This window comes from Crotalus tigris, unplaced genomic scaffold (genome assembly GCF_016545835.1).
Source record: "Crotalus tigris isolate CLP2741 ecotype Arizona unplaced genomic scaffold, ASM1654583v1 scf7180000018867.1602434, whole genome shotgun sequence".
NCBI classification, from domain to species: Eukaryota; Metazoa; Chordata; class Lepidosauria; order Squamata; family Viperidae; genus Crotalus; species Crotalus tigris.
In genome coordinates, this window is record NW_024097246.1 from 972,048 (window position 1) to 996,225 (window position 24,178).

At 46.9% G+C, this 24,178-nt stretch overlaps 1 protein-coding gene and 1 non-coding gene across 4 annotated transcripts; one reads left to right on the forward strand and one right to left on the reverse strand.

Moving 5' to 3' along the window:
* Nucleotides 1–743: 743 nt before the first annotated feature.
* On the forward strand, nucleotides 744–22,874 carry FLOT1 (flotillin 1). Of its 3 annotated transcripts, none has more exons than XM_039357133.1 (13): nucleotides 744–921; nucleotides 6,990–7,049; nucleotides 9,485–9,560; nucleotides 10,285–10,375; nucleotides 11,900–12,043; nucleotides 13,324–13,443; nucleotides 14,407–14,502; nucleotides 15,865–16,017; nucleotides 16,907–17,088; nucleotides 19,009–19,054; nucleotides 19,149–19,286; nucleotides 21,194–21,358; nucleotides 22,327–22,874. In XM_039357133.1, exons 2-13 carry the CDS (start codon nucleotides 7,007–7,009, stop codon nucleotides 22,360–22,362), a joined length of 1,290 nt encoding a protein of 429 aa, XP_039213067.1. In that variant the 5' UTR covers nucleotides 744–921; nucleotides 6,990–7,006; the 3' UTR covers nucleotides 22,363–22,874. The 3 variants fall into 3 exon arrangements, with proteins under 3 accessions (XP_039213067.1, XP_039213065.1, XP_039213066.1); XM_039357131.1 differs by having other exon boundaries at nucleotides 786–925; XM_039357132.1 differs by having other exon boundaries at nucleotides 786–925; nucleotides 22,330–22,874.
* On the reverse strand, nucleotides 4,230–4,317 carry TRNAY-GUA. The gene is given in 2 exon segments: nucleotides 4,230–4,265; nucleotides 4,281–4,317. It is a non-coding gene; the product is annotated as a tRNA-Tyr (tRNA).
* Nucleotides 22,875–24,178: the final 1,304 nt, after the last annotated feature.

A 24,178-nucleotide genomic window follows, 5' to 3' on the forward strand; every position in this document is an offset into this window, starting at 1 on the left:
ACAATAAGTGAGGAGACATCAGCTCACACTTTCTGACACACCTCACTTCCCTGCGTTCATTCAACTGTACAAGATGAACTTCTCTTCATTCCAATTGGTTCCATCTTTCCTTTTTTTCATTATTTCTTCATTCATCCCTTTCTCTTCCCTTTTCTTACCCTTCCTCTCACCTTTCCTTCCCTCTCCATCTCTCTCCCTCCCTTCCTTCTCCAGTTCTTTTCCCTCTTCCCTACTTCCTCCATCTCTTTCCCCCTCCTGCCTTTTCCCCTCCTTTCTCATCTCTTTTCCCTTCTCCTCTCTCTCCCCCTCTTTCCTTCTCCATCCCCTTCATTCCCTTCCCACTCCAGTTATTTTCTTTTCCATACTTCCTTCTCCACCTCTTCTTTTTCCTTCCTTCCTTCCTTCCTTCCTTCCTCCCTCTCTCCCTCCTTTAGTTCTTTCCCATTCTGCCTTCCCTCCCTCCTTCCTTCCTCCCTCCCTCTTCTTTCCTTCATCTTCTGCCTTCCTTCTTTCCTTTCCTTCCTTCTTTCCTTCCTCCCTCTCTCCCTACCATCCCTCCATCTCTCCCTTCCTCCCTCCCTCCCCCTCCCATTCCAGCCCCTCCCATTCCACTTTCAGCCTCAATTTCCCATATTCTTAGTGGCCACCAGGTGCGGATCTGCGCCACTTCACCCAGCGGAGGATTCAGAGACTCCGCCTGCCAGCGCGGGCGGGCGGGCGGGCGGGCGAGCGAGCGAGGCCGCGCCGTCGCTCCCCTCCCGCGATCAGCCACCCTTCCGACGCGCGGCCGCCTCCAGCAGGCGCTGCGCTTGTGGAAAAGCGAAAGTAAGCCGCTAGCGAGGGCTGCCGGGAAAGGCGCGGCGTCGGAAGGAAGGGTGCGCCTGTTTGGAGCAGAAGCGAGCGGGCGCGGGTCCTGGGAAGGCAGGTAGGGCCCGGCCGTCGGGAAGCCGGGGAGGGGATTGCACGAACGAGCAGCGTGCAAGGGAGAAAAATTGGACACAGTATCCAGGCTAGCACGCAGCCCCGTTGGGGGTCCTCCTTGCGCTTTTTGCGAAATGCACATAAATAAGAGGCCTGCTTCTGCCTTTTTTCAGAGAGGAGTGGTTTTCCTCGGGCTGTGTTTTCAGCGAATTTATAGCATACTTAAGCCGTCGTGAGGCCAATGTAATCCCTAGGAAAAAAAAGCTTCATGTTGCCATAGAAAAGCGTCATGAAAAATTCCACACTACAGGGTGTGGAAGTTGCCATCATCCTGTAGTGTGGAAATCCCCTGGATCACCTTCCTCTTTGGGGGTGGTTCTTTTGAATTAACTAGCTAGTCCTCGGGAATCTGCCCGCCTTAGTAAAGCTCACAGCTCTGGTTTTCATCTAAACACCCCGTGCCTAAATTACATTTTCCTTTGGAAAATGGCTCCAGGTGGTTGGGTTGGGATTTGGCAGGGGTGGGGGTGGGTGGGAGGAATAGCCTCTGCCATGATTGGCGTACTTAGAAAAAATATACATCGAAAAGCAACACAGGATGGGGAGCAGTGGATGGCAATTAAAAGGCATGAGAATCTGGATAATTAGGAGGAATTAAAGTTATTGAGCATTGAAATGGTCTGCTTAGAATAACGGTGCTGGATGGTTTCCTTTCACAGAATCTTGTCCTGAGAAGGGGGGCTGGACTAGGTGACCTCTCTGATCCTTTCCACTTTATGTATAAATGCATATTTCACCCACTGCAAAAGCTCTGGGGGATGTACATTACAGGTAGACCTCAACTTACAACCATAACTGAGCCCCAGATTTTGGTTGCTAAGCAAGGTGGTTAAATGTGCCCCATTTTACAGCCTTTATTGCCACAGTTGTTAAGTGACTCACTCCATTTGTTAAGTGAATCATGTGGTCATTAAGCAAATCTGGCTTCCCCCATTGACTTTGCTTGTTGGAAGCCATATGAGAAGGGTATAAGTGGTGATCACATGACCACAGGATATCATAAATGCATGGCAGTTGCCAAGCACCCAGATTTTGATTATATGACCATGCAGCAGTCATAACTGAAAACCGTCCATAAGTCATTTTTTTCTGCGTGACTGTAACTTCAAACAGGTGCCAAATGAACTGTTATAAGTCAAGGACTGCCTGTATTTTATGTAACATTCAACATTCTGTAACCACCCAACATTGTAAAATAACCTAACCTTCAAAACACTAAAACTCTAAGTCAGGGGTAGGCAACCTTGGCTCTTTTATGACTGGTGGACTTCAACTCCCAGAATTCCTGAGCCAGCATGGCTGGGTCAGGAATTCTGGGAGCTGAAGTCCACCAGTCATAAAAGAGCCAAGGTTGCCTACCCCTGCTCTAGGTCAAGGTTTCTGAACCTTAGTGACTTTTAAGATTTGTGGACTTCAACTCCCAGGATTCTTCAGTCAGCCCATGCTGGCTGGGGATTTCTGGGAGTTAAAAAAAAAATTCAACATTTTAAGGTTACCAAGCTTGAGAAACACCGCTCTTAGGATGTGTTAGAAATGAATATCTATTGCACTGACATTTAACAAGTGTTCTTGCAGAATGATGTTCTTCATCCAACTCCTTTTGACACAGTTTCTTGTCAGGATGTATTGTAAGGTAGGATTGCCTTCAAAAGTGTTCTGGAAGGTTTAGATAAACTCAAAACACAAGCTTAGTTAACTAGACTTGGGGGTGGAGATAACCTCCTTACCCTGTCTTGGAGATGAATCCAAAAGTCAGTCATGAACTTCAAAGCTCTTTTAAGGCTTGGAATTTGTATATTTTGCCCCTTTTCATGTTGGCCAATCCAAAGTCCAGTTCTAAGCATCTCCACCATGTGAAAAGGTTCGGTAACTATGGAAACATGAGATCTTGATAGTGGTGATCGCATCCAGTGGTGGGATTCAGCCAGTTCGCACCACTTTGGCAGAACTGGTAGCTAATTTTTTGTTGCCCAGCCCCAGAATGGACTTCCAGAAGTGGCATCTAGACAGAGAACCGGTTGTTCATATATTTGAATCCCACCATTGGATCGCATTTCATTTCTTCTGATTGAAGGAATATAAGTAGTCCTCGACTTAACAACAATGGAGCCCAAAATTTCTGTTGCCAAGCAAGACAGTGGTTAATTTTGCTCCATTTTACGACCTTTTTCTCCACAGTTGTGAAGTGAAACACCGCATTTGTTACGTTAGTAGCACGGTTGCTAAGTGAATCTGGCATCCCCATTGACTTTGATCATTGGAAGGTCCCAAAAGGGGATCACATGATCCTGGGGCACTGCAGCCCTCATATATATGAATCAGTTGCCAAGCGTCCAAATTTTGATCACGTGACCATGAGGATGCTGCAATGGTCGTAGGTGTGAAAAACAGTCATAAGACACTCTTTTGAGAGCCGTTGTAAGTTCAAACAGTCACTAAATGAACTGTTGTAAATCGAAGACTATGTGTATTGGAGAAGACCTCCCTGGAGCATAATATTTTTTTTCCCACCACAGATAAAACTGCATTTTAATATGTTACTAGTTTTTTGATAGTTTTGATAGACTTTAAAGCTAATAAATAAATGGAACCAGACTTGGAAAGGTGAGGCCCAGACAATTTCTGACTAATTTCCTCTGGAGTTAAAGAGATAACAAAGTTCTTCTGAGTGTCTTTTGCTGTTTATATATGTGTCTTTTCAAGCTTTTTGAATGTAAGGATGTCTTTTCATTTTGGCTCAGTGTACACATAAATATAAACCAGAATTTTAACCATGGTTTGCTGAGAAAACCATGATGGCCTAGTTCAGGGGTAGCCAACCTTGGCTCTTTTATGACTCGTGGACTGGCTCAGGAATTCTGGGAGTTGAAGTCCACAAGTCATAAAAGAGCCAAGGTTGCCTACCCCTGAACTAAATTAAGCCATCTGGCAGCATCAGAGCTACAGGCCTTTACTTCCATGTTAAAGGCAACACTTTCTAGTTTGTTTGTATCCTACCTTTATTTTTATTAATAACCCAAGGCGGCAGAGATTTATTTATTTGTGTTTCACGTTTCTGAACTACCCTTCTCCCTCATATCCAACACACCTTCCTCCTATTTTCCCCAGAACAACAACCCTATGAGGTAGGTTGGGCTGAGGGACAGTGGCTGGCCCAAGGTTGGCTTTGTCCCTAATGCAGGATTAGAACTCACTGTTTTCCAGCCAGGTGCTTTAACCATTAGATCAAAATGGCTCCAAAAACAATTTCCTTCGAGCCGGAATCGAACCAGCGACCTAAGGATGACTCAAGCAGACTTCTACAGTCCTCCGCTCTACCAGCTGAGCTATCGAAGGAAAGCTGCCTATGCTGAGGTGGTTTTTTTGGGTAGATCCTAATAAGGTATCTGTTAATGCCAACAATATAATATGAGCTGGTTTTGCATCTCTTGAAATAGCCTGGAGTGAGTTTTACACAGATGCAATCTCAGAGGCATCCTAGTTCATACAAAATTGCGTAGCTCAGCCACCAGATGTAAGCTAAGAACAAACCAGCCATCTGTTGGACTACTATAATGTATGGTCCCAGTCTCCTGCAAGAGCCACCACAGATTGAAAAGGTTCTCAGGTCAGAAATAACAATGGACGGACACAAAGAGAAACCCATAACTCGTCTCTGGCTATACTCATGGCAATAGAACAGGGCTCTCCAAACTTGACAACTTTAAGATTTGTGGACTTCAAGTCCCAGAATTCCTTAGTCAGCATGTAGACCAACTCTCAGAATTCCTCAGCCAGCATGGCGGGTTGAGGAATTCTGGGAGTTGAAGTCCACAAGTCTTAAAAGTTGCCTTGGAGATCCCTGCAGTAAAAATTCAGCAGCAATGGACAAAACTCTCATTCAAGCAAGGTTTTGTTTTGATTGCCAGATTTGCGATCGATCTATAAAGGAGATTCTTTCAGTCAGGTGCCTTTCAGGTGTGTTTGTGTTATAGTTACAGTTCAAATGGAAAATGAGGGAGTGGACTTAGCACATCTAGAGGGCATCTGGTTGAGGAAGGTGCTGTGTGAATCTTCATAGAAAGAAGCAGTTTCGGCTACACCGGGATTTCCCAGTTCTTGACAACTTCCAGATGTGTGGATTGTGTGACATTCTGGGAGTTGGAACCCATATATTTGGAAGTTGTCAAAATTCCTGGGTGACTAGTTTAGTTGGCATTGGTGGCTTCATTACCTTCAGTAGATTATCAAGAATTCTTCATTCATAAGAACTCTTTGGTGTTTCCTGCAAGGATCTTTTCATACTAGTCTAACTGGAGATGTTGGAAATGGACGTGAGACTTTCTGCATGCAAAGTTGGTGTTCTATGATCAAGCCGTAATTGTTCCCTGTTCTGAGTCCAAAGTTGAGTTGATTTTAAGGAATCTGTTTGCCTTGCAAGCTTGGCTGCAGATTTAACCATTGGGTAGTTCATTGATTCCTAGGACTGAATCTGCTTAATTTGACTGGGAAGACTAATTGTGTGTATGTATGTATAGATAGATAACCTTTATTGTCATTTTTTACTGTGGGGACAAGGGCACACATTAAAAATGAAATTTAGTTGCTTGCTCTCAAAGGGTACACATACATAACACGCATATAAAAATGCTATATACAACATACCGTATATTCCGCCGTATAAGGCGACCCGGCATATAAGACGACCCCCGTCTTCAGTGCCGAGTCGCATGCCTAGAAAGTCGTCTTATATGCCGGAAACTACCATAATTTCCGGCGTATAAGACGACCCCCGACTTCGGCGCCAATTTCAACGCTTTCAAAAGTTGTCTTACACACCGGAAAGTACGGTACGTATATACCTATACCAGGGGTAGGCAACCTTGGATCTTTTATGACTCGTGGACTTCAACTCCCAGAATTCCTGAGCCAGCATGGCTCAGCTTGGAAATCTCTCCCTTTCCCCTCAGCATGGCTGGCTCAGGAATTCTGGGAGTCGAAGTCCACGAGTCATAAAAGAGCCAAGGTTGCCTACCTCTGAACTACACCCTTACATATAAATAAGACGTAAATATTAATCACTGTGCATCTTGAATACATAACGGAAAGAGGAAGCTTTAGAGTTCACAAGGTTGGTACTGTATGGAACGAAACTCTGACTGAATCTGGGCGTTCTGCTTCGGATACCACAAAGCCTCCTCTCAGAAAGTAACAAGAAAAACAGGTCGTGAAGAGGATGTGTTGAGTCCCAGACAATCTTGGGGACCCTGCTCAAAGTGTATGTGTAGGGGTGTAGTGTATTTTAATTCTGGATGAGGATGGGAAAAAAAACTTCTAGTTTGGAGTGAATTATATCTCCCACTATTGGCCATCTGGGAATTCAGCAACATCTGGAGGGCTTCATATAGCCCCACCCTGATGCAAGCAGGATGTATCACAACAGAGGAAACAGGCCAGATATGAAATAAGACATGAAATATGTGCAACAAAGAGGATTAGGGGACTGAAGGCTAAAACATATGAAGGACGGTTGCTGGAACTGTGTATGTCTAGTTCAGGGGTAGGCAACGTTGGCTCTTTTATGACTCGTGCTGGCTCATGAATTCTGGGAGTTGAAGTCCACGAGTCATAAAAGAGCCAAGGTTGCCTACCCCTGACCTAGTTTAATGAAAAGAAGGACTAGGGGGTGATGTGATAGCAAGTTTCCAATATCTCAAGGGCTGCCACAAAGAAGAGGGAGTCAACCTATTCTCCAAAGCACCTGAAGGCAGGACAAAAAGCAATGGATGGAAACTAATCAAGGAGAGAAGCAACCTAGAAAAAAGGGGACATTCCTAACAGTTAAAGCAATTAATCAGTAGAGCCTCCGGAAGTGGTGGGGGCTCCATCACAGGAGGTTCTTAAGAAGAGATTGGAGAGCCATTTGTCTGAAATGGTATAGGGTCTGCTGCTTGAGCCAAGGGGGTTGGACTAGAAGACCTCCAAGGTTTCTGCTATTCTGAAATCCCAGTTTCCTGTTCCTTTTCCAGACTCCCTAAGCGTCAAGATGTTCTTTACCTGTGGCCCCAATGAAGCCATGGTCGTCTCAGGTAAGAGCTCCATTTTCGGTTCCTCTTTCTTAGCTTTTTTATCTGATCAGATCAGCCTTCAGAGCGGCAACAACATGCCGCAATGTGCCTTTGCTCAAACTAGCCACGATCCAGAATGCATGGATCACTTTCAACCATCTTTGGGCTGTTCCAGGTGAAGCTTGCGCTTTAGGACTTCATTTGGAGAGACTGTTTTCTCCTCACTTTCTTTTAGGCATTCTGCGTTTTTATTTTTACAAGTAAAAACTCCAGCAAGGGCTTTTCCCTTGATTGTGCCTGCTTCCCGTTTCCCAACAATTATATTTTGGCCGCACATCCATTAGAGCAGGGGTCCCCCAATCCCCAGTCCATGGACCGGCATCAGTCCATAGCACGCCAGAAACCAGTCCACGCAAAGAAATGAAGCCCCATCCGGTCTGGTCACAGAAAAGCCTTGCTCCACAGATCTGGTCCCTGGTTCTCAAAAGCTTGGGGGCTGCTGCATTAGACTAGGGCTTTTCAACCAGTGGTACGGGTACCACCTGTGGTACATTGGCACCTGGCAGGTGGTACCGACCATCCTAGAAAAGTGATAGCGGGGGAGGGGAATGAGCTGAACCGGTGGCAGCACCGCACAAGCCTGAGCGGGAGATGGCTGGAGCTGCAGGGCTGTCAGGGCTCAGTGGAAGCGCCAGGATCAGCGCCAGGCTCCAGTTGGAGCTCCGCGCTGATCCTGGCACTTCTGCTGAGCCCAGAAGAAGGGCCGATCAGCTGGAATGTTGCAGCATCTCCAGGGTCTTGTGATTTACATTCAGATGCTTGGCAACTGATTCATATTTATGACGGTCACAGTGTCCCAGGGTCATGTGAAGTGACCAAAACCTGCTGCAACCACCCAGCAGACGGGGGGAATAAAAACCAAACACCCCCCCCCACCCCACCCCTGCTGCCAATCCTCAACAGAAATGCTCACAACAATGAAAACCTCGGACAGGAGGAAGAGCGCTGCCATGTGGGCAGGCAGGTGTCTTGCTCGGCTGTGGCTTGGGGGGGCACTTTTTTCAGTGCCATTGTAACTTCGAACAGTCACTAAGCGAACTGTTGTAAGTCGACAACTACCTGTACTTTATCACTTCTTTCCTTTTTTTTTTTTTGTCATCAAATATTTGACACCTTGCTAGGCGACTGGTGGTACTCAGATGTTGCCATATCCTAAAAGTGGTACAGTGGGTGAAAAGGTTGAAAAGCCCTGCATTAGAGCACAGCCTCAAGCTTGTTATAGGGCTGTGCAGGAAAAGACGTAGCTGCTTTAAAGAGTTACGGAAGAATGTTAGGATCATGACCCTACACTTTCTAAAGGGGATTTTTGGAACAGAAGCCAAAGCATTTCACAGTCCTATGGAGTAGTTTATGTAGGGGATCTATAAAAAAAAATCCTGTACTATTGGATGCTCTTGCTCAGCACTCTTTTTAGTATAAGGTAGTCCTCAACTTACGGCGACAATCGGGACCAGAATTTCCACTGCTAAGCAGCGTTGTTCTTAAGCGAGCCGTGCCAAGTTTTCACAACCTTTTTGCCAGAGTTATTAAAGCAAACCAGTGCAGTTGTTAAGTGAGTCGTGCAATCATTAAGTAAATCATGGTTTTTGCTTGTTGTAAACCGGTTGGGAAGGTGGCAAGTGTTGATCACATACTCCGGGGTGCTGCAACCGTCATATCCCAGCCTTTTACAAAATTGCCTGCATTTTGATCACATGACCACGGAGATGCTGCAATGGTTGTAATTGCGAGGACCAGTCATGTAACTTCAAACGGTCACTAAACAAATGGTTGCTACCTGTATTCCAGTGGTTCTCAACCTGTGGGTCGGGACCCCATTTGGGGTCGAACGACCGTTTCACGGGGGTCACCAAGCAACGCAGTCCGCCATTTTTTCCCCTTTTCCTTAGCTGTGCTACTCCCTTTTATTCTATTGGCTTTTGAAAGCCAATAGAATAGACTCTCTTGAATAGAGTCTAATTCTATTGGCTTTCAAAAGACAGTAGGAATTGTCCAGGCTGTCTCTGCCCTGCTGAGCCCGCCAAAAGTCCCATTCTGCAAACGGTGCTGCACCAGTTGAGTAGTCCTCGACTTACGACCGGTTGAGTAGTCCTCGACTTACTACCAGTTGGGGGGTCACGGCATTAAAAAGGTTGAGAACCACTGCTATATTCCATTCTGTTTTCTCTTCCTTTAATTGGACTTTTTTTTTTCATTTTTTCCAAGTAATGGACAGCTTCCTTGACTGCTACATACTCTTCTATTTTTGTTTTTTATTATCAGTTACTACTACTATTACTACTACTACTATTAATAATAATAATATGAACATTTGACCCAGAGATCTGATTGACCAGGCTGACTGAGGGATCTGATTGGCCTGGGCAGATTCTGCACTGTTTTGTCACTTTCCATAGGTTTTTGCCGCAGCCCCCCAGTGATGATTGCTGGTGGACGTGTGTTTGTGATACCGTGCATACAACAGATCCAGAGGTAAATCTTTCTGCAGAGGCTGTATTTAAAAGCACCCAAGATCTCATCAAGGCTTGGTCACACTTTTAACTGAGCAAAGGTATCCCGTTGGTGTCATTTCAGTTGCCCATCCAAATGCTAACCAGGGCTGGCCCTTCTTAGCTTCTGAGATCAGCCGTTGAACCATATTGGTGTCCTTCAAACACTTACTGGGTTTCAAACGGAATAGAACAGTGGTGGCGAACCTTTGGCATGGCTGCCAGAGGCGGCACTCAGAGCTCTCTCTGTGGGCACGCGCGCCGTTGCCCCAGTCCTAGGCCTTCAGCTGAGTTTTATAAAACCTTTTCACTTTAGGCCTCCGCTGCTGTGTGCAAAAAAAAAAAAGGTTCAATCAATCAGTCAATTTCAACTTCTCACTGGAAAAAAAAAGATCTTGCAGAGTTGGAATTGATTGGTTGAATTTTTTAGTTCCACCCAGTCTGCTGTTACCACCGCAGCCATGCCCACCCAATAGGCCACACCCACCCAATGGGCCACGCCCACCCGGCACTCGACGATGCATAAGTGGGTTTTGGGTTGCAGTTTGGGCACGCGGTCTCTAAAAGGTTCGCCATCACTGGAATAGAAGATTGCTCTATTTGCCCTCCTTGAGTTCACTGATAGAAGTACAGGGTGACATTTTTGTTAGAAGCTGATGGATGTATAGCTTGTGTATGTATTAACCCTTTCCGTCCTGCTCTTATAGGATCTCACTTAACACCCTGACCCTAAATGTGAAGAGTGAGAAAGTTTACACCCGACATGGAGTACCCATTTCAGTCACTGGCATCGCGCAGGTAATTTTTTTTTTTTCAGCAATACACTGAAGGATATTGTACAAAGCGACCTACAGCTGGGGAAAAACAGGATTACAATCCCAACTGAATTCATTTTATTTTATTTTTTTTATTCCTTTGGTGGCTTGTAGTTAACATTTCGGCCATTCCTGAAATGATTTATTATCTTCCACTTGCTATCTTGTGCAAAATGCATCCAACAGTGCATTAGTTGTGCCCAGTATTAATCACACAATATAGGTAGCCCTTGAGTTAACAACTGTAAAGGAACCTGCCCGTCACAGTCATAACTCAGGACAGTCGTAAATCGGATCGCTCACATGACCGACTTGATTTTGCAACTTTTTTTGCAGCGGACATTAAGTGAACCAGTGGCTTGCTATGGGCTGGTTTTGCCAAAAGACTGGAAGTAAATGCCAGTTTTTGCCAAAATTCATAAAATGCAACCGTGTAACCACAAAATGCTACAAACAGCCTGATCGCTGAATGCCTAAAGTGTGGTCACAAATCCCTGGGAACTTTGAATCCAGGTCCTAAGTTCCCTCCGGCAGCTCTGTCTTAATTTTGACTAGTCACTAAATAAATGGTCATACATTGAGGACTATCTGCATAAGGTCGGAGGGACCTTTGAGCAGGGTTCCCTAAACCCTGGTCTGTGGACTGGCACCGATCTAGACCAGTGGTTCTCAACCTTTTTAATGCCGTGACCCCCCCCCCAACCGGTCGTAAGTTGAGGACTACTCAACCGGTCGTAAGTGGAGGACTACTCAACTGGTGCAGCACCATTTGCAGAATGGGACTTTTGGCGGGCTCAGCAGGGCAGAGACAGCCTGGACAATTCCTATTGGCTTTTGAAAGCCAATAGAATTAGACTCTATTCAAGAGGGTCTATTCTATTGGCTTTCAAAAGCCAATAGAATAAAAGGGAGTAGCACAGCTAAGGAAAAGGGGGGGAAATGGCAGACTGCGTTGTTTGGCGACCCCCGTGAAATGGTCGTTCGACCCCAAATGGGGTCCCGACCCACAGGTTGAGAACCACTGATCTAGACCATATCAGAAACTGGGCCGGGCAAACAAGCGAAGCCCCATCTGTGAGATGCAGGCAGTCTGCAAAACCACTGGTCTGCGCAAAAATCTTTCTCCGTGGAACCAGTCCCTAGTGCCCAAGAGGTTGGGGTGCCTCAAGAGGTCTTCAACCTTCTGCGCAGGGCAGAATCCCCATACCAGACGGAACTCTCTTCTGGAATGGAGAGGACCATCACCAACTGCTTGGAAGAGAAACCCACCCCCTTAGTCCAGTGTTTCTCAACCTTGACAATTTTAAGGCATGTGGACTTCAACTCCCAGAATTCCACAGCCAGCATTGCTGGCTGTGGAATTCTGGGAGTTGAAGTCCACATGCCAATTGTCAAGGTTGAGAAACACTGCCTTAGTCTGACAAACCCCATGTCAAGAATGAGATATGAGCAGGGGCCACTTCCCATCCTTTCTTCTTTTATTTTCTACACCATCTTTCCCACCTAGGTGAAGATCCAGGGCCAAAACAAGGAGATGCTGGCAGCTGCTTGCCAAATGTTCCTGGGCAAGTCCGAAGCAGAAATTACCCATATTGCTCTGGAGACCCTGGAAGGGCATCAGAGAGCCATCATGGCCCATATGACAGTAGAGGTAAGGTTGCTTGTGTGAATGTGTGTGTGCGTGCGTGCGTGTGTGATGTCACCGCTGGTTGAAGAATGGGTGAGGTGAGGTGGAAACTAATCAAGGAGAGAAGGAATCTAGAATTAAGGAGACATTTCTTGAAAGTGAGAACAATTAGCCAGTGGAATGGCTTGCCTCCAGAAGTTGTGGATGCTCCATCTCTAGAGATTTTTAACAAGAGATTGGACAGCCACTTGCCTAAAATGGTATAGGCTTTCCTGCTTGAGGAGGGGGGTGGGCTAGAAGACCTTCAAGGTCCCTTCCAACTCTGTTATTCTTAAAAGCTTAGATGTTTTGTCTCCAGTTGTGTACACTGGGCTGTTACTTTAATCTAGCTTTTCAACAGTTCGGTATCCAGTTGAATTAAATCAGGAATATCTGGGGGGGGGGGGGGGGGCAAAAAAGTTGTGGCAACCACGACCATGTGATTATAACCTCACCCTTTTCTTCACAAGACACATTAACAAGGGGTGGGCTTTTGATGGTGTGGTTGTGACCATCCTCTTGTCTATTTTGTTCCCCTCCCTGTAGAGCAGGGGTCTTCAAACTTGGCCCTTTTATGACTTGTGGACTTCAACTCCCAGAATTCCTCAGCCAGGCATGCCTGGCTGAGGAATTCTGGGAGTTGAAGTCCACAAGTCATAAAAGGGCCAAGTTTGGAGACCCCCTCCCTGTAGACAGCCCTGCACTGAATTATGATTTCCATTAGCCATGGGGCCTTGGGAGCCCAACCCTCACGGAGAGGGTTCAGTGAAGAAAGGCTGCTTTGAGAGTTCACAAACAAAGACACAACCTATAGGGCTATAGCAGTGGTTCTCAACCTCTGGGTCGGGACCCCATTTGGGGTCGAACGACCATTTCACGGGGGTCGCCAAACAACGCAGTCTGCCATTTCCCCCCCCCCTTTTCCTTAGCTGTGCTACTCCCTTTTATTCTATTGGCTTTTGAAAGCCAATAGAATAGACTCTCTTGAATAGAGTCTAATTCTATTGGCTTTCAAAAGCCAATAGGAATTGTCTAGGCTGTCTCTGCCCTGCTGAGCCCGCCAAAAGTCCCATTCTGCAAACGGTGCTGCACCAGTTGAGTAGTCCTCGACTTACGACCGGTTGGGGGTCGCGGCATTAAAAAGGTTGAGAACCACTGGCTATAGGATAAAAAGAAAAGCTGACGCTACTTTGCTTATGGGCTTAAAAACTGGCAATCAGAGTCTCTGCTTGGTCCTGACGTGGTTACCTCCCTTTGTTAAATAGGAAATCTACAAGGACCGTCAGAAGTTTTCCGAGCAGGTCTTCAAAGTGGCCTCGTCTGACCTAGTCAACATGGGGATCAGTGTGGTCAGTTACACCCTCAAGGATATCCACGATGACCAGGTGCACATGTCCTGTCTTGTGTTGAAGCTGAGAACGCCTGATCTCACAGGGATATCATAGGCAGGAGATTGCTAAGGACGCCCGGTTCACAATCTTTCAGCAATAGAAACAGAAGACTCCCATCGTCAACTTGTCCCATCGCCAAATGGAATTGCTTGATCCATTTTTTTTTTCTCTTGTTCATGAAAAGATGACATAAGAGTTCCTTTTGATAACTAACAACCAAGTTTGGGGCTGAGCATATTTATTGACTGACTGGATTTATGTCTGTCACTTCTCCAAGGTTGGTCAGGTGAAGAAATAAATGTCTATGCGTTTGACTGGAGGTCTAGTTTATGATAAAGGCTATAGTCTGGGGGTCTTCAAACGTGGCCCTTTTATGACTTGTGGACCTCAATTCCCAGAATTCCTGAGCCAGCCATGCTGAGGGGAAAGGGAGAAGTTTCCAAGCTGAGCCATGCTGGCTGAGGAATTCTGGGAGTTGAAGTCCACAAGTCATAAAAGGGCCACGTTTGAAGACCCCTGGGCTATAGTAACAAAATCTTGAAAGTTTTCCTTTCCTATAGTGAAATAAGATGGAGCCAAATTGAGTTGTTTCCTGGCCTTAGCGTACGTTTTTTGTTGTTTCAACCATCATTTCCACATGGTTTTCCACTTCAGAAGATCAAGGTAGCATACATATTGCTCTCTTCCTATTTTTCTCCATAACAACCTTGTAAGGTAGGTTGGGCCGAGAGAGAAGGATTAGTTCAGGGAATTTCCATGGTTGCGGGAGGATTAGAACCTGGGTCTCCCCATTGCCTAGAGTCGGTCTGTTCTGCGACTGTTCAATAACTCCAAGAAGAAGAGAAAAAAAATCAGAATTCAGCATTATCAGATTCTGTTTGCAAAAAGGACATTTTCTTGCTGCTCGATTTTGGGTTGCTTTTCTTGACCATCGCCTCCCCCTCTTGTCAATTGTAGGATTATCTTCATTCTCTGGGGAAAGCCCGAACTGCTCAGGTACAGAAAGATGCCAGGATTGGAGAAGCTGAAGCCAAGAGGGATGCTGGCATCAAGGTGAACTCTCAGGCCATTGTGGAAGGACAGAGTTGAGATGGACGCTGCCTGTGTGTGACTATCTACCCGGTTTTAGAGATGGCTGGAGGTTTTTAAGAAAAGATTGGATAGCCCAGTGGTGGTGAACCTATGGCACGCGTGCCAGAAGCGGCACTCAGAGCCCTCTCTGTGGGCACGCACACCATGCCCCGGAGATGGCAACCGTCCCTGTTCAACCAGCCGCCCGCTAACTCACAGAGGTCCCACGTGGCCAGATGCATCCCAGCATGGCTGGTTCCCCACCCCACCCCCGTTACATCCCTCCTGGCCTTGCATGCTCTCCTTTCCCCAGGCACAACTCACTGCATCGCCTCCTCAGCTGTCGGCCGGCTGTCCAGCTCAAGAGGCGGCTTCTCTGAACTGCTGGTGGTGGGCTGCGGAGTCCCAGAGTGCACCAGTTGAGGGGCTGGCAGGCTGTGGCTGCTGACGGACACTGTCGGCCCCTGTGTGCTCGCTGGCCTCTGTGGGGGGGGGGCAATGGTATCAGGCAGTGGCTACCCCGGCCTCTGCCTCACCTTGCCCTGCGACAATGGCACCCCCCACCCTGCCTCACCTTGCCTCGTCTCACCCCGCAGGATGAGCTTCCTGCCCATCGTCCCACCTGCCAGAGACCCCCTGGATCTCTCCCAACCCTGCCCGGCCCCCACAGGTGTCCCTCCCCATGAGCAACATCAAGGTGACCATGCCCACCTTGGCCACACCCACACAGTTTGCCATGACCACCACAGCCATGCCCACCTGGCACCCGGCGATACATAAGTGAGTTTTGCGTTGCAGTTTGGGCACTCGGTCTCTAAAAGGTTTGCCACCACTGGGATAGCCCCATTTGTCCGGCATGGAATAAGGTCTCCTGCCTTGGGCAGAGAGTTGGACTAGGACAGGAGTAGGCAACCTTGGATCTTTTATGACTCGTGGACTTCAACTCCCAGAATTCCTGAGCCAGTATGGCTCAGGCTCAGGAATTCTGGGAGTTGAAGTCCATGAGTCATAAAATAGCCAAGGTTGTCTACCCCTGGACTAGGAGGTCTCCTTTATGCCCTATGACTCTAAGCAAGTTCAGATCTGGGTATTAATTGGATGGGGGACCACTAGGAAACCCCAGAGCTGAAGAAAGGAAGGCAGCGACTGCCAAATGATTTCCCAGTAGTATCAACAATCCAAAATAGACTTGCCCATAAAATCACTAGGAGTCAAACGGAACTTGAGAATCTTTTTAAATCAAACATCCTTTGATGACCAAAGCTTTTGCACCACCGCTACGTTTTTGCCTCTCTCTCTTCCTGTCGGGCCTTGCCTCTGAGTTCGTCATCTTTCCGCCTCTAGGAAGCAAAGGCCAAGCAAGAGAAATTGTCTGCTCAGTTCTTGAATGATATTGAGATGGCCAAAGCCCACCGAGATTATGAGCTGAAGAAGGCTACTTACGATATCGAGGTGAACACACGGAAAGCAGAATCTGACTTGGCCTATCAGCTCCAGGTGAGCCACCCACCCTGCAACCAGTCAAGGGGAATATGCTGTAGCCTATTTTATTCGCAAATGAAACATGCATAGGAAAATATTTGTGGTTCTTACCCCTGGGCCTGTCCACATCCTTCATCCAGAGCAGAGATGTCCAACCTTTTTGGATTGGTGGCCCGAGGGAGGGGCAGGCACCTTACATGTGCATGTGCAAACGTGAATGTGGCCACATGTGCACATGCACATACAAACAGGCTGCGAGCATGCGTGCAAGGCTCTCAGTGACGACGACGACGCCAGGATCGCAGCGATGCTACCACAAGCACAATGCTCGTGCTGTGGCCTGCAGCAATGCTGCCCCCGGTGCAACAATCATGCCATAGCCCGCAGTGATGCCGTCCCGGCACAAAGTTCGTGCCACTGCCCTGGCGCGAGGCTTGCACTGCCATTCCCACACGTGGCTCATCCGCAGCACTGCTGCTGCCCACACAAGGTTCATGGCAATGCCGCCACCTGCGTGTGGTGCACTGCCGCCCACACGCTGTTGCCCCCCCGGGCAAGGTTCGTGGCAATGCCGCCGCCCATGCAATAGTAGCGGTGCTGCCACCTCCCGCACCACACTCGCAGCAACAGCACGAGGTTAGGTGAGCATTTACTGTGAGACCACAGCCCGGTAGTGGACCGCAGCCCATAGGTTGGGGACCTCTGATCTACAGCAGAGATGTCCAACCTTGGCAACTTTAAGACCTGTGGACTTCAACTCCCAGAATTCCCCAGCCAGCATCTCTGATCTACAGCATAAGCATCTGCTCTAAATTTGCCGGATGTTGACATGTTGAGCCATGAACTAGCTTCACCAGGGAGTTTCTGAAACCCTTCAGGGTGTTTTTCTGTATCCTTCATGCAGGTGGCCAAGACCAAGCAGAAAATTGAAGAGGAGAAGATGCAGGTCTTGGTGGTGGAGCGAACCCAGCAGATTCAGATCCAGGAGCAGGAGATGACCCGTAAGGAACGTGAGCTGGAGGCCAGGGTCAAGAAACCAGCCGAAGCAGAGCGTTACCGGTTGGAGAAATTAGCCGAAGCTGAAAGGCACGGGCATCAAGGCTCCCCTATTCCCCTCTTTTTCCTTCCTATCCAGAATCTTCTCTTATTCACCACAGAAGAGCACTTTTCAAGGAGGGAACTGATTCTGGCTGTACCCCTTTAGAGCAGAGTTCCCCAATCTTTTGGGGTTGGCGGCAGGGGGAGGGGTGTGTGAATGCATGTGTGCGCACATGAACACCTATTGCTCACACGTGTGGGGCCGTGAGTACTGACACGAGTGGGGCTGCAAGTGCTCGTGATACGGTGATGTGAGTTCTCAAAATGGGGCTGCAAACGCCCACGGTGATGCGAATGCTTGAACAAGTGGGAACATAAGTATTCACGCGAGTGGCACTGTGAGTATTCACATGAATGGGGCCACAAGTACCCACGACATTCACGTGAGTGGGGCCACAAACGCCCACGGTGCTTGTCACTCAAACACGAGGGGGGCTGTGTGCGCACACGTACCGACCAGCCACTCAAGTGGCCTGGTGGACAACAGGCCTCAGCCTGGTAGTAGGCCGTGGCCCACAGGTTGGGGAACCCTGCTTTAGAGTAAAACTGGAAGGTTAAATAATGGAATGAATTTCCACAAAAATAATACAGATGATCCTTGAGTTATGACCATAATGGAACCTGCCTGGTCATTAATCAAGCCAGTGGTTCGCAATAGGTGCAGTTTTGCCAAAAGCCCAAAGTAAATTTTGTTGGTTTTTTTTTTGGCAAAACTGTCGTAAAATGCAGTCAGGTGACCATGGGACTCTGCAAACAACCATAAATGTGAACCTGATTGTTGGACTCCTGAAGTACAGTCACCTAATTGCGGAGGGTGGGGATGGGCAACTGTCAGTACTTCAAATCCAGGTCGTAAGTAGGTCTGTCCGAACTTCAAAAGGTGACTAAACGACTGGTCGTAAGACAAGGACTACCTGTATCCCCACTCACGTGGTGGATAATCAGAAAGAGTAGAATTCAAAAATACTTTGTCATACAAGGCGCTGATGTGTTTGAGCTATGCAGGGAGCTGATTTATGGCAAAACCATCCTTGGACTGTACCAACTGAGAATTCGTTTAAGGAGGGCTTGCATGGATGAACGCTTAATTTTCAATCACACCATCTCAGGATTCCTGCACAGCAATGCAATGTGTCACAGCATTCTTGCTGAAATACTTTTTCTAACTTCAAAACTCCCTTTTCACAATCCTGTAGTCCCTGTTTGGGATAGAGTCAGGGTGACCGGATGGAGCTGAGCATTTACTGGCCGATGTCCTTCCTGAGTTCGCAGCAATACATTTTCTTCGCACCCTAGGAGAGAAATATCTGCCACTACCTAGGATTGAACACTCAGCCTTCCAAGTTGGAGCCAAGCGTCTTCACCATTAGGCCGCTAATTGTTCTAACTTCAAAGAGGCCTAACTTTCATCCTTGAGGTAGAACACCATTCGGTCCTGTTCTATGGTTGGCAGCCCATACGTTTCCCATCCTTTGTCTCAAAGGTGCTTATTCAAAAGGCCACTGCACTGTTTTTTTTTTTCCCTGGAGGAAGATAGTTGTGTTTGTTTCTGAGGAAAAAAAAAACAATCCAGTTGCCTTTTGAAAAAGCATCTTTGAGACAACTGTGGATGACTAAGAATCTCCACAGACATTCCTACCCTTTGCTGTTTGGTACAGAGAAGCCTTTTGGCCTCCATGCATATAATCCTTTTTGACTTCCTGCAACTAACTCTCCAGTTGCAAACCAGGTATGGTTACCATGCTGGGCCCTAGAAAAATAAGCCTGTTTTCTTACTCCAGTTTTGTCACCTCAAGCTCTTCTCAGACCCTCTCACTTACTGGTTCTCCCCTCCGTTTTGAAAGGCCAAAAATGGCTGTTGGATGCTGGGCACAAGGGTAACCGTGTCCCTGTTTTCTTCACAAACAGGATGCAGCTCATCATGCAGGCGGAGGCAGAGGCAGAAGCCATCCGGGTGAGCCATTTCTTCTTCTCTACCTCATGGAACAAAGAGCAGGAAGAGGTGGATGAGAACCCAGCTTACTCTGAAATCCCGTTTTCGTTTTTAGGTGAAGGGTGAGGCTCAGGCCTACGCAGTTGAGGCCAAGGCCCGGGCCGATGCTGAGCAGATGTCTAAGAAGGCAGAAGCTTTTAAACAGTATCAAGAAGTCGCCATGGTGGACATGCTTCTGGAGAAGCTTCCGGAGGTAAGCACGTCCCTGAGTAATCCCAAGGAGAAAAGGAGGGAGATGAAGGCTTTGACGAATGGCGGTCCCAGGATAATGTCGGTCACTGAGGCCAGAGGTTTATTCTTCCAAGCTTTGGGGCTCGTGCTGGAACCCATCATCGGGGAATTTCTCTCTCTCTCTCCAGAATGTGTGCCCTGGACTGTTCTACATGGTTCCTGGTTGTGTATAGCTTTTAGTTGTTAATTAGGGTATTGATGGCTGGATATTAAGCCATTAACTGTGCTTTCCTTGTGCCGCTGCACCCTCAAAGGCTTGAAGGCTTTGACATAAAAGAGTGGTACTATCGAAGGAAGAGGGCATCTGAACAAAAGCACAGTGAGATTTGTTAATTGGACAAAGCTGTCTGGTGAAATCAGTGACCAGTCATTGCAGAGTGCAAAGATGTCTGACTGCCTTCGCAGTGTTTATTGTTTTACACAGGTATTCCAAGAAGCATAAAGTAACATGGCATCAGCATAGCAACAACATTGTGAAACCCCTTGCCAATCCTTAGAAACAGTGTTTCCCAAACTTGACAATTTTAAGGCATGAGGACTTCAACTCCCAGAATTCCACAGCCAGCAACGCTGGCTGTGGAATTCTGGGAGTTGAAGTCCACATGCCTTAAAATTGTCAAGTTTGGGAAACACTGCTTAAGAATATACCAGCTAGGAGGCCCCCAGCCAGGGAGCAGTTTTCTGCCACATCCTGTTGGTGTAAGCTAGCTGATATCATGTGAGCCAGGTGAGGTCATGTACCAGCCAGGGGTATTTCCCTCCATCACCATGGTGATATGAACGGGATGAGGTCATGCATTTGATCAGGCAGTTTGCTGCTCACAAACTTTACATGACCTCTATCCCTTCAGCTGTCCATTATTTCTCGTGTAGATAAAGGAGAATATTTGTAGCTCAGGGTTGGAGTGAGGGGTCCTTGGTGCTCTCTGAGCTTGCTTGTTTTCTTGCAGACGTTTCGTTACCCAAACTAACATCTTCTGTGCAGCACCGACGATGTTACCTAGTTTGGGTAATGAAACATTTGCAACAAAACAACCAGGCAGGAAGCATCTTGGGTTTACAACAGCAACCAGGATTGCCCAGGATTGGCTGTTACTAAGCAATGTGGTCAAGTGATGTGTGCTTCCAATTGACGTCATAACCCGAGGACTATCTGTACAGGATAGTCCTTGGCTTACAACCACAATCGAGCCCCAAATTTCTGTTGCTAAGCAAGACCGTTGTTAAGTGAGTTTTCCCCATTTTACAACCTTTCTTGCCACCGTTACATGAATCACGGCAGTGGTTAACTTAACGACACGGTTGTTAAATGAATCTGGCTTCCCCCATTGACTTTGCAGGTCACAAAAGGTGATCACGTGACCTCGGGACAGTGCGACCGTCATAAGTATGAACCAGTTCCCAAGGATCTGAATTTTGATCGCGTGACTAGGGGGATGCTTCCATGGTCATAAAAAAACAGTCATGTCACTTTTTTTCGGTGGCGTTGTAAGTTCAAATGGTCAATACATGTAAGTTGAGGACTACCTGCAATTTGGAAAAACTGGTGGATACCGTTGTGGACCGTGGGCCTTTTGCAGCTATCCTTAATCTAAATGGTTCCTTTGATGGTGATTTTTTTTTTTTTTTTTTTTTTTTTTTTTTTTTTTTTTTTTATGTACTATGTTGCACTGGAAAAGTCTTAAATTAGAATTTTCCCTTGCTTTTTTTTTTCCACCCCAACCACCTTGTAAGGTAGGTTGGACAGAGAGAGAAGCCCAAAGCCATCCACTGCTCTCCTGATCAAATAGGGACTTGAACCGTAATCTCTATCCAGGTTCTCTCTCTGAATCCTTGGACTACACTCTTGTCTTCGCCTTCCCTTCACAGATAGCTGAAGAGATCAGCAAACCGTTGGGTTCCGTGAGTAAGATCACCATGGTGTCGAGCGGAAGCGGAGATGTGGGTGCCGCGAAGATGACTGGGGAAGTGCTGGAAATCATGAATAAGCTGCCTGAAACTGTTGAGAAACTGACCGGTGTTAGCATCTCTCAGGTATCGCTCAAGGATTGCTCAGCTGTGGGGAGGAAGGGGTGGAGCCGGTATAAAGCCCTTCTCGGTGGCAACTAGCTAAAGCAGTGGTTCTCAACCTTTTTAATGCCGCGACCCCCCAACCGGTCGTAAGTCGAGGACTACTCAACTGGTGCAGCACCGTTTGCAGAATGGGACTTTTGGCGGGCTCAGCAGGGCAGAGACAGCCTGGACAATTCCTATTGGCTTTTGAAAGCCAATAGAATTAGACTCTATTCAAGAGAGTCTATTCTATTGGCTTTCAAAAGCCAATAGAATAAAAGGGAGTAGCACAGCTAAGGAAAAGGGGGGGGGGAATGGCAGACTGCGTTGTTTGGCGACCCCCGTGAAATGGTCGTTCGACCCCAAATGGGGTCCCGACCCACAGGTTGAGAACCACTGAGCTAGAGTAAATATGTAGTTACTATCCTGGCTTCCATTCCATATTTAGTGGACCAAGTAGAGCCCAAAATCTGGGCTGTATGGAAAGAGGAAAAATAAATTGGTTGGAGACAAAAGAGGCATTCCTTAATTAGCCAAAGGGATGAGCAACAACCTTGTTGTTATTTCGCCTTTAATAACTGTGCTTCCTAGGGATGCTGGGAGTTGTAGTTTTTCAACATCTGGAAGGTCACAGATTGCTTATGCCAGGGGTTCTCAACCTTGGCAACTTTAAGACTTGTGGACTTCAATTCCCAGAATTCCTCAGCCAGCAAAGCTGGGAATTGAAGTCCACAAGTCTTAAAGTTGCCAAGGTTGAGAACCCCTGGCTTATGCATATGCAGAACTTCTATATTGCCCGATCTGAGCACCCTGCAGATGTGAGCCCTTCAATTCCCAGAATTCCTCAGCCAAAGAAACACATCTAATGCATGTTTCAGTGGGGAAAGGCTCCATGTTCACGGGAGCGATGACTGAATTTTAATCTTTTGGGGGGGGGGCTGTCTCTCCAGCAGATGAATCAGAAGAAACCGGGACGGATGAACTGAGGACAAGGAAAAGTCTTAAGAGTGAACCTCCGAGATCAACATCAATATGCACCCATATTTAGCGTTCCTCCTATCGTCACCCTCCTGTGAATGCCAAACCTTTATTATGGACAAGATTGTTGCATGTTGATCAGTATCCACAAATGCTGAGGTCTTGTCACTCCGCTGTACCACTGTGATAGCTGGGGATGTCACAGTGTAGACCTGGCAATATAGTGATTTCCACCACTTGTGGAAATGATCCTTTCCTTGACGCTGTTCCTTTCCTGGAGTCTGCTGTCCACTAGATATTTCTTTCCCCCCCAAATAACCTATCCTAGAGGATCTAACAGTGGCTCTACTTCTAAAAAGGCTGGGAAGGATATAAGACTGGAATAAGGATAAGGCTGGACAGTGGTTTTGTTTCAGGGATTTCTGACAAGGGAAAGTCATTTAGTGCTTTGTTCAGTAATTTCCCTAATGCAGTGTTTCTCAACCTTGACAATTTTAAGGCACATGGACTTCAACTCCCAGAATTCCACAGCCAGCATTCTGGGAGTTGAAGTCCACGTGCCTTAAAATTGTCAAGGTTGAGAAACACTGCCCTAAGGAGTTGCTACCTATGTAGAGAGAGGGATTCAGTTTTACAGTCCTTATTAAACCTAGTGATGTGTGAGGTTTCCCAGTTCTGTTTATCTAAACTAGGGGTGGGGAAGGATGGCCCTGTTAGGACTTGTGGACTTCAACTCCCAGAATTCCTGAGCCAGTTCAGGAATTCTGGGAGTTGAAGTCCACAAGTGGTAAAGGGGCCATCCTTCCCCACCCCTGATCTGAACCTTCCCAGCTTGCTTGATAGATCAACATTTTCTCCATTTGTGCCATAGTGTTTGGTGCTGTGCATAGCTAAGATTCCTCTTCTTAGCAAACTTCTTACATTCTGCTTTTTGTCTTTTTTCTTCCATCCTCTCTTCATCACCACCCCCCACCAGTCCTTAATCTCACTTTTTTGGGGGGAGCCTGTGTCCATAGCGGCTTTCCTGTATTAAATCAGAAAGGTCTCCCTGCCAGAGAGACAATCCACACCGCGACAGGAGATCCCTCGGGATGAACGTTCGAATAAGCGTCTCTTCTGCTTGCATGTTCATCTCCTCTTAAAATCACCATCTGAATGTGCCTTATATCTGTTTTAACTAACGGAGTAGTTATACATCATCATTTCCCTAAAAGGGGGAAATGTGAAGCGTCCCCATTTTCACTGCTTGTTACCTCTCCTCTTAAGTTTTTGAACTCTTCCCCGAAGCTTTTCAGTTTTGTACCCTGACTTCTGACGCTGTCATCTTTGCTCATTGTCCCAAACTTACAGGGGCCATCTGCTCATGAAGCACACTTGGTCAGACGGTAGCCCTTCTACAGCGGCTTAAATATCACCCCTGGACCTGTCTGTGCTTATGAATTCATGTATGTCGTGTTTGGCCTGCTTGCTTGTATGTTGTGGTCTTAGCATGGTGTCTTGCCTATGTTCGTCTGAAGAGGACAGTCCGTCCTTGATGTTACTGAGATCCTTGACTAAGAATAAAGTTCAAGATTAATGCCTGTGGTGGACCTTCTGTGTATCCATTTCTACTTTCTGGTCCATGTTTTCACAATCTATATCTGAACCTAAGAAATACTTGCTGTGAGTACAGAAAATAGATGGAGGAAACGGCATTGCTTCTGTTTTTTTACACGTGAACCTGCTTTATCAGCGTAGGTATAATATGAACTTTGTCTGCATAATCTCTAACATTCCTTTGGGTTGCAATTGGAGTGATTATTATTGTGGCTGGTTGCACGGTCA

What these genes read in the sequence shown, in the direction of transcription:
- FLOT1 (XM_039357133.1), top strand. Translation starts at nt 7,007, where the DNA reads ATGTTCTTTACCTGTGGCCCCAATGAAGCCATGGTCGTCTCAG. An exon ending in TGAAGCCATGGTCGTCTCAG is followed by an intron (nt 7,050 to 9,484) that starts GTAAGAGCTCCA and finishes CACTTTCCATAG; the next exon opens with GTTTTTGCCGCAGCCCCCCA. An exon ending in CAGAGGCAGAAGCCATCCGG is followed by an intron (nt 19,055 to 19,148) that starts GTGAGCCATTTC and finishes TTTCGTTTTTAG; the next exon opens with GTGAAGGGTGAGGCTCAGGC.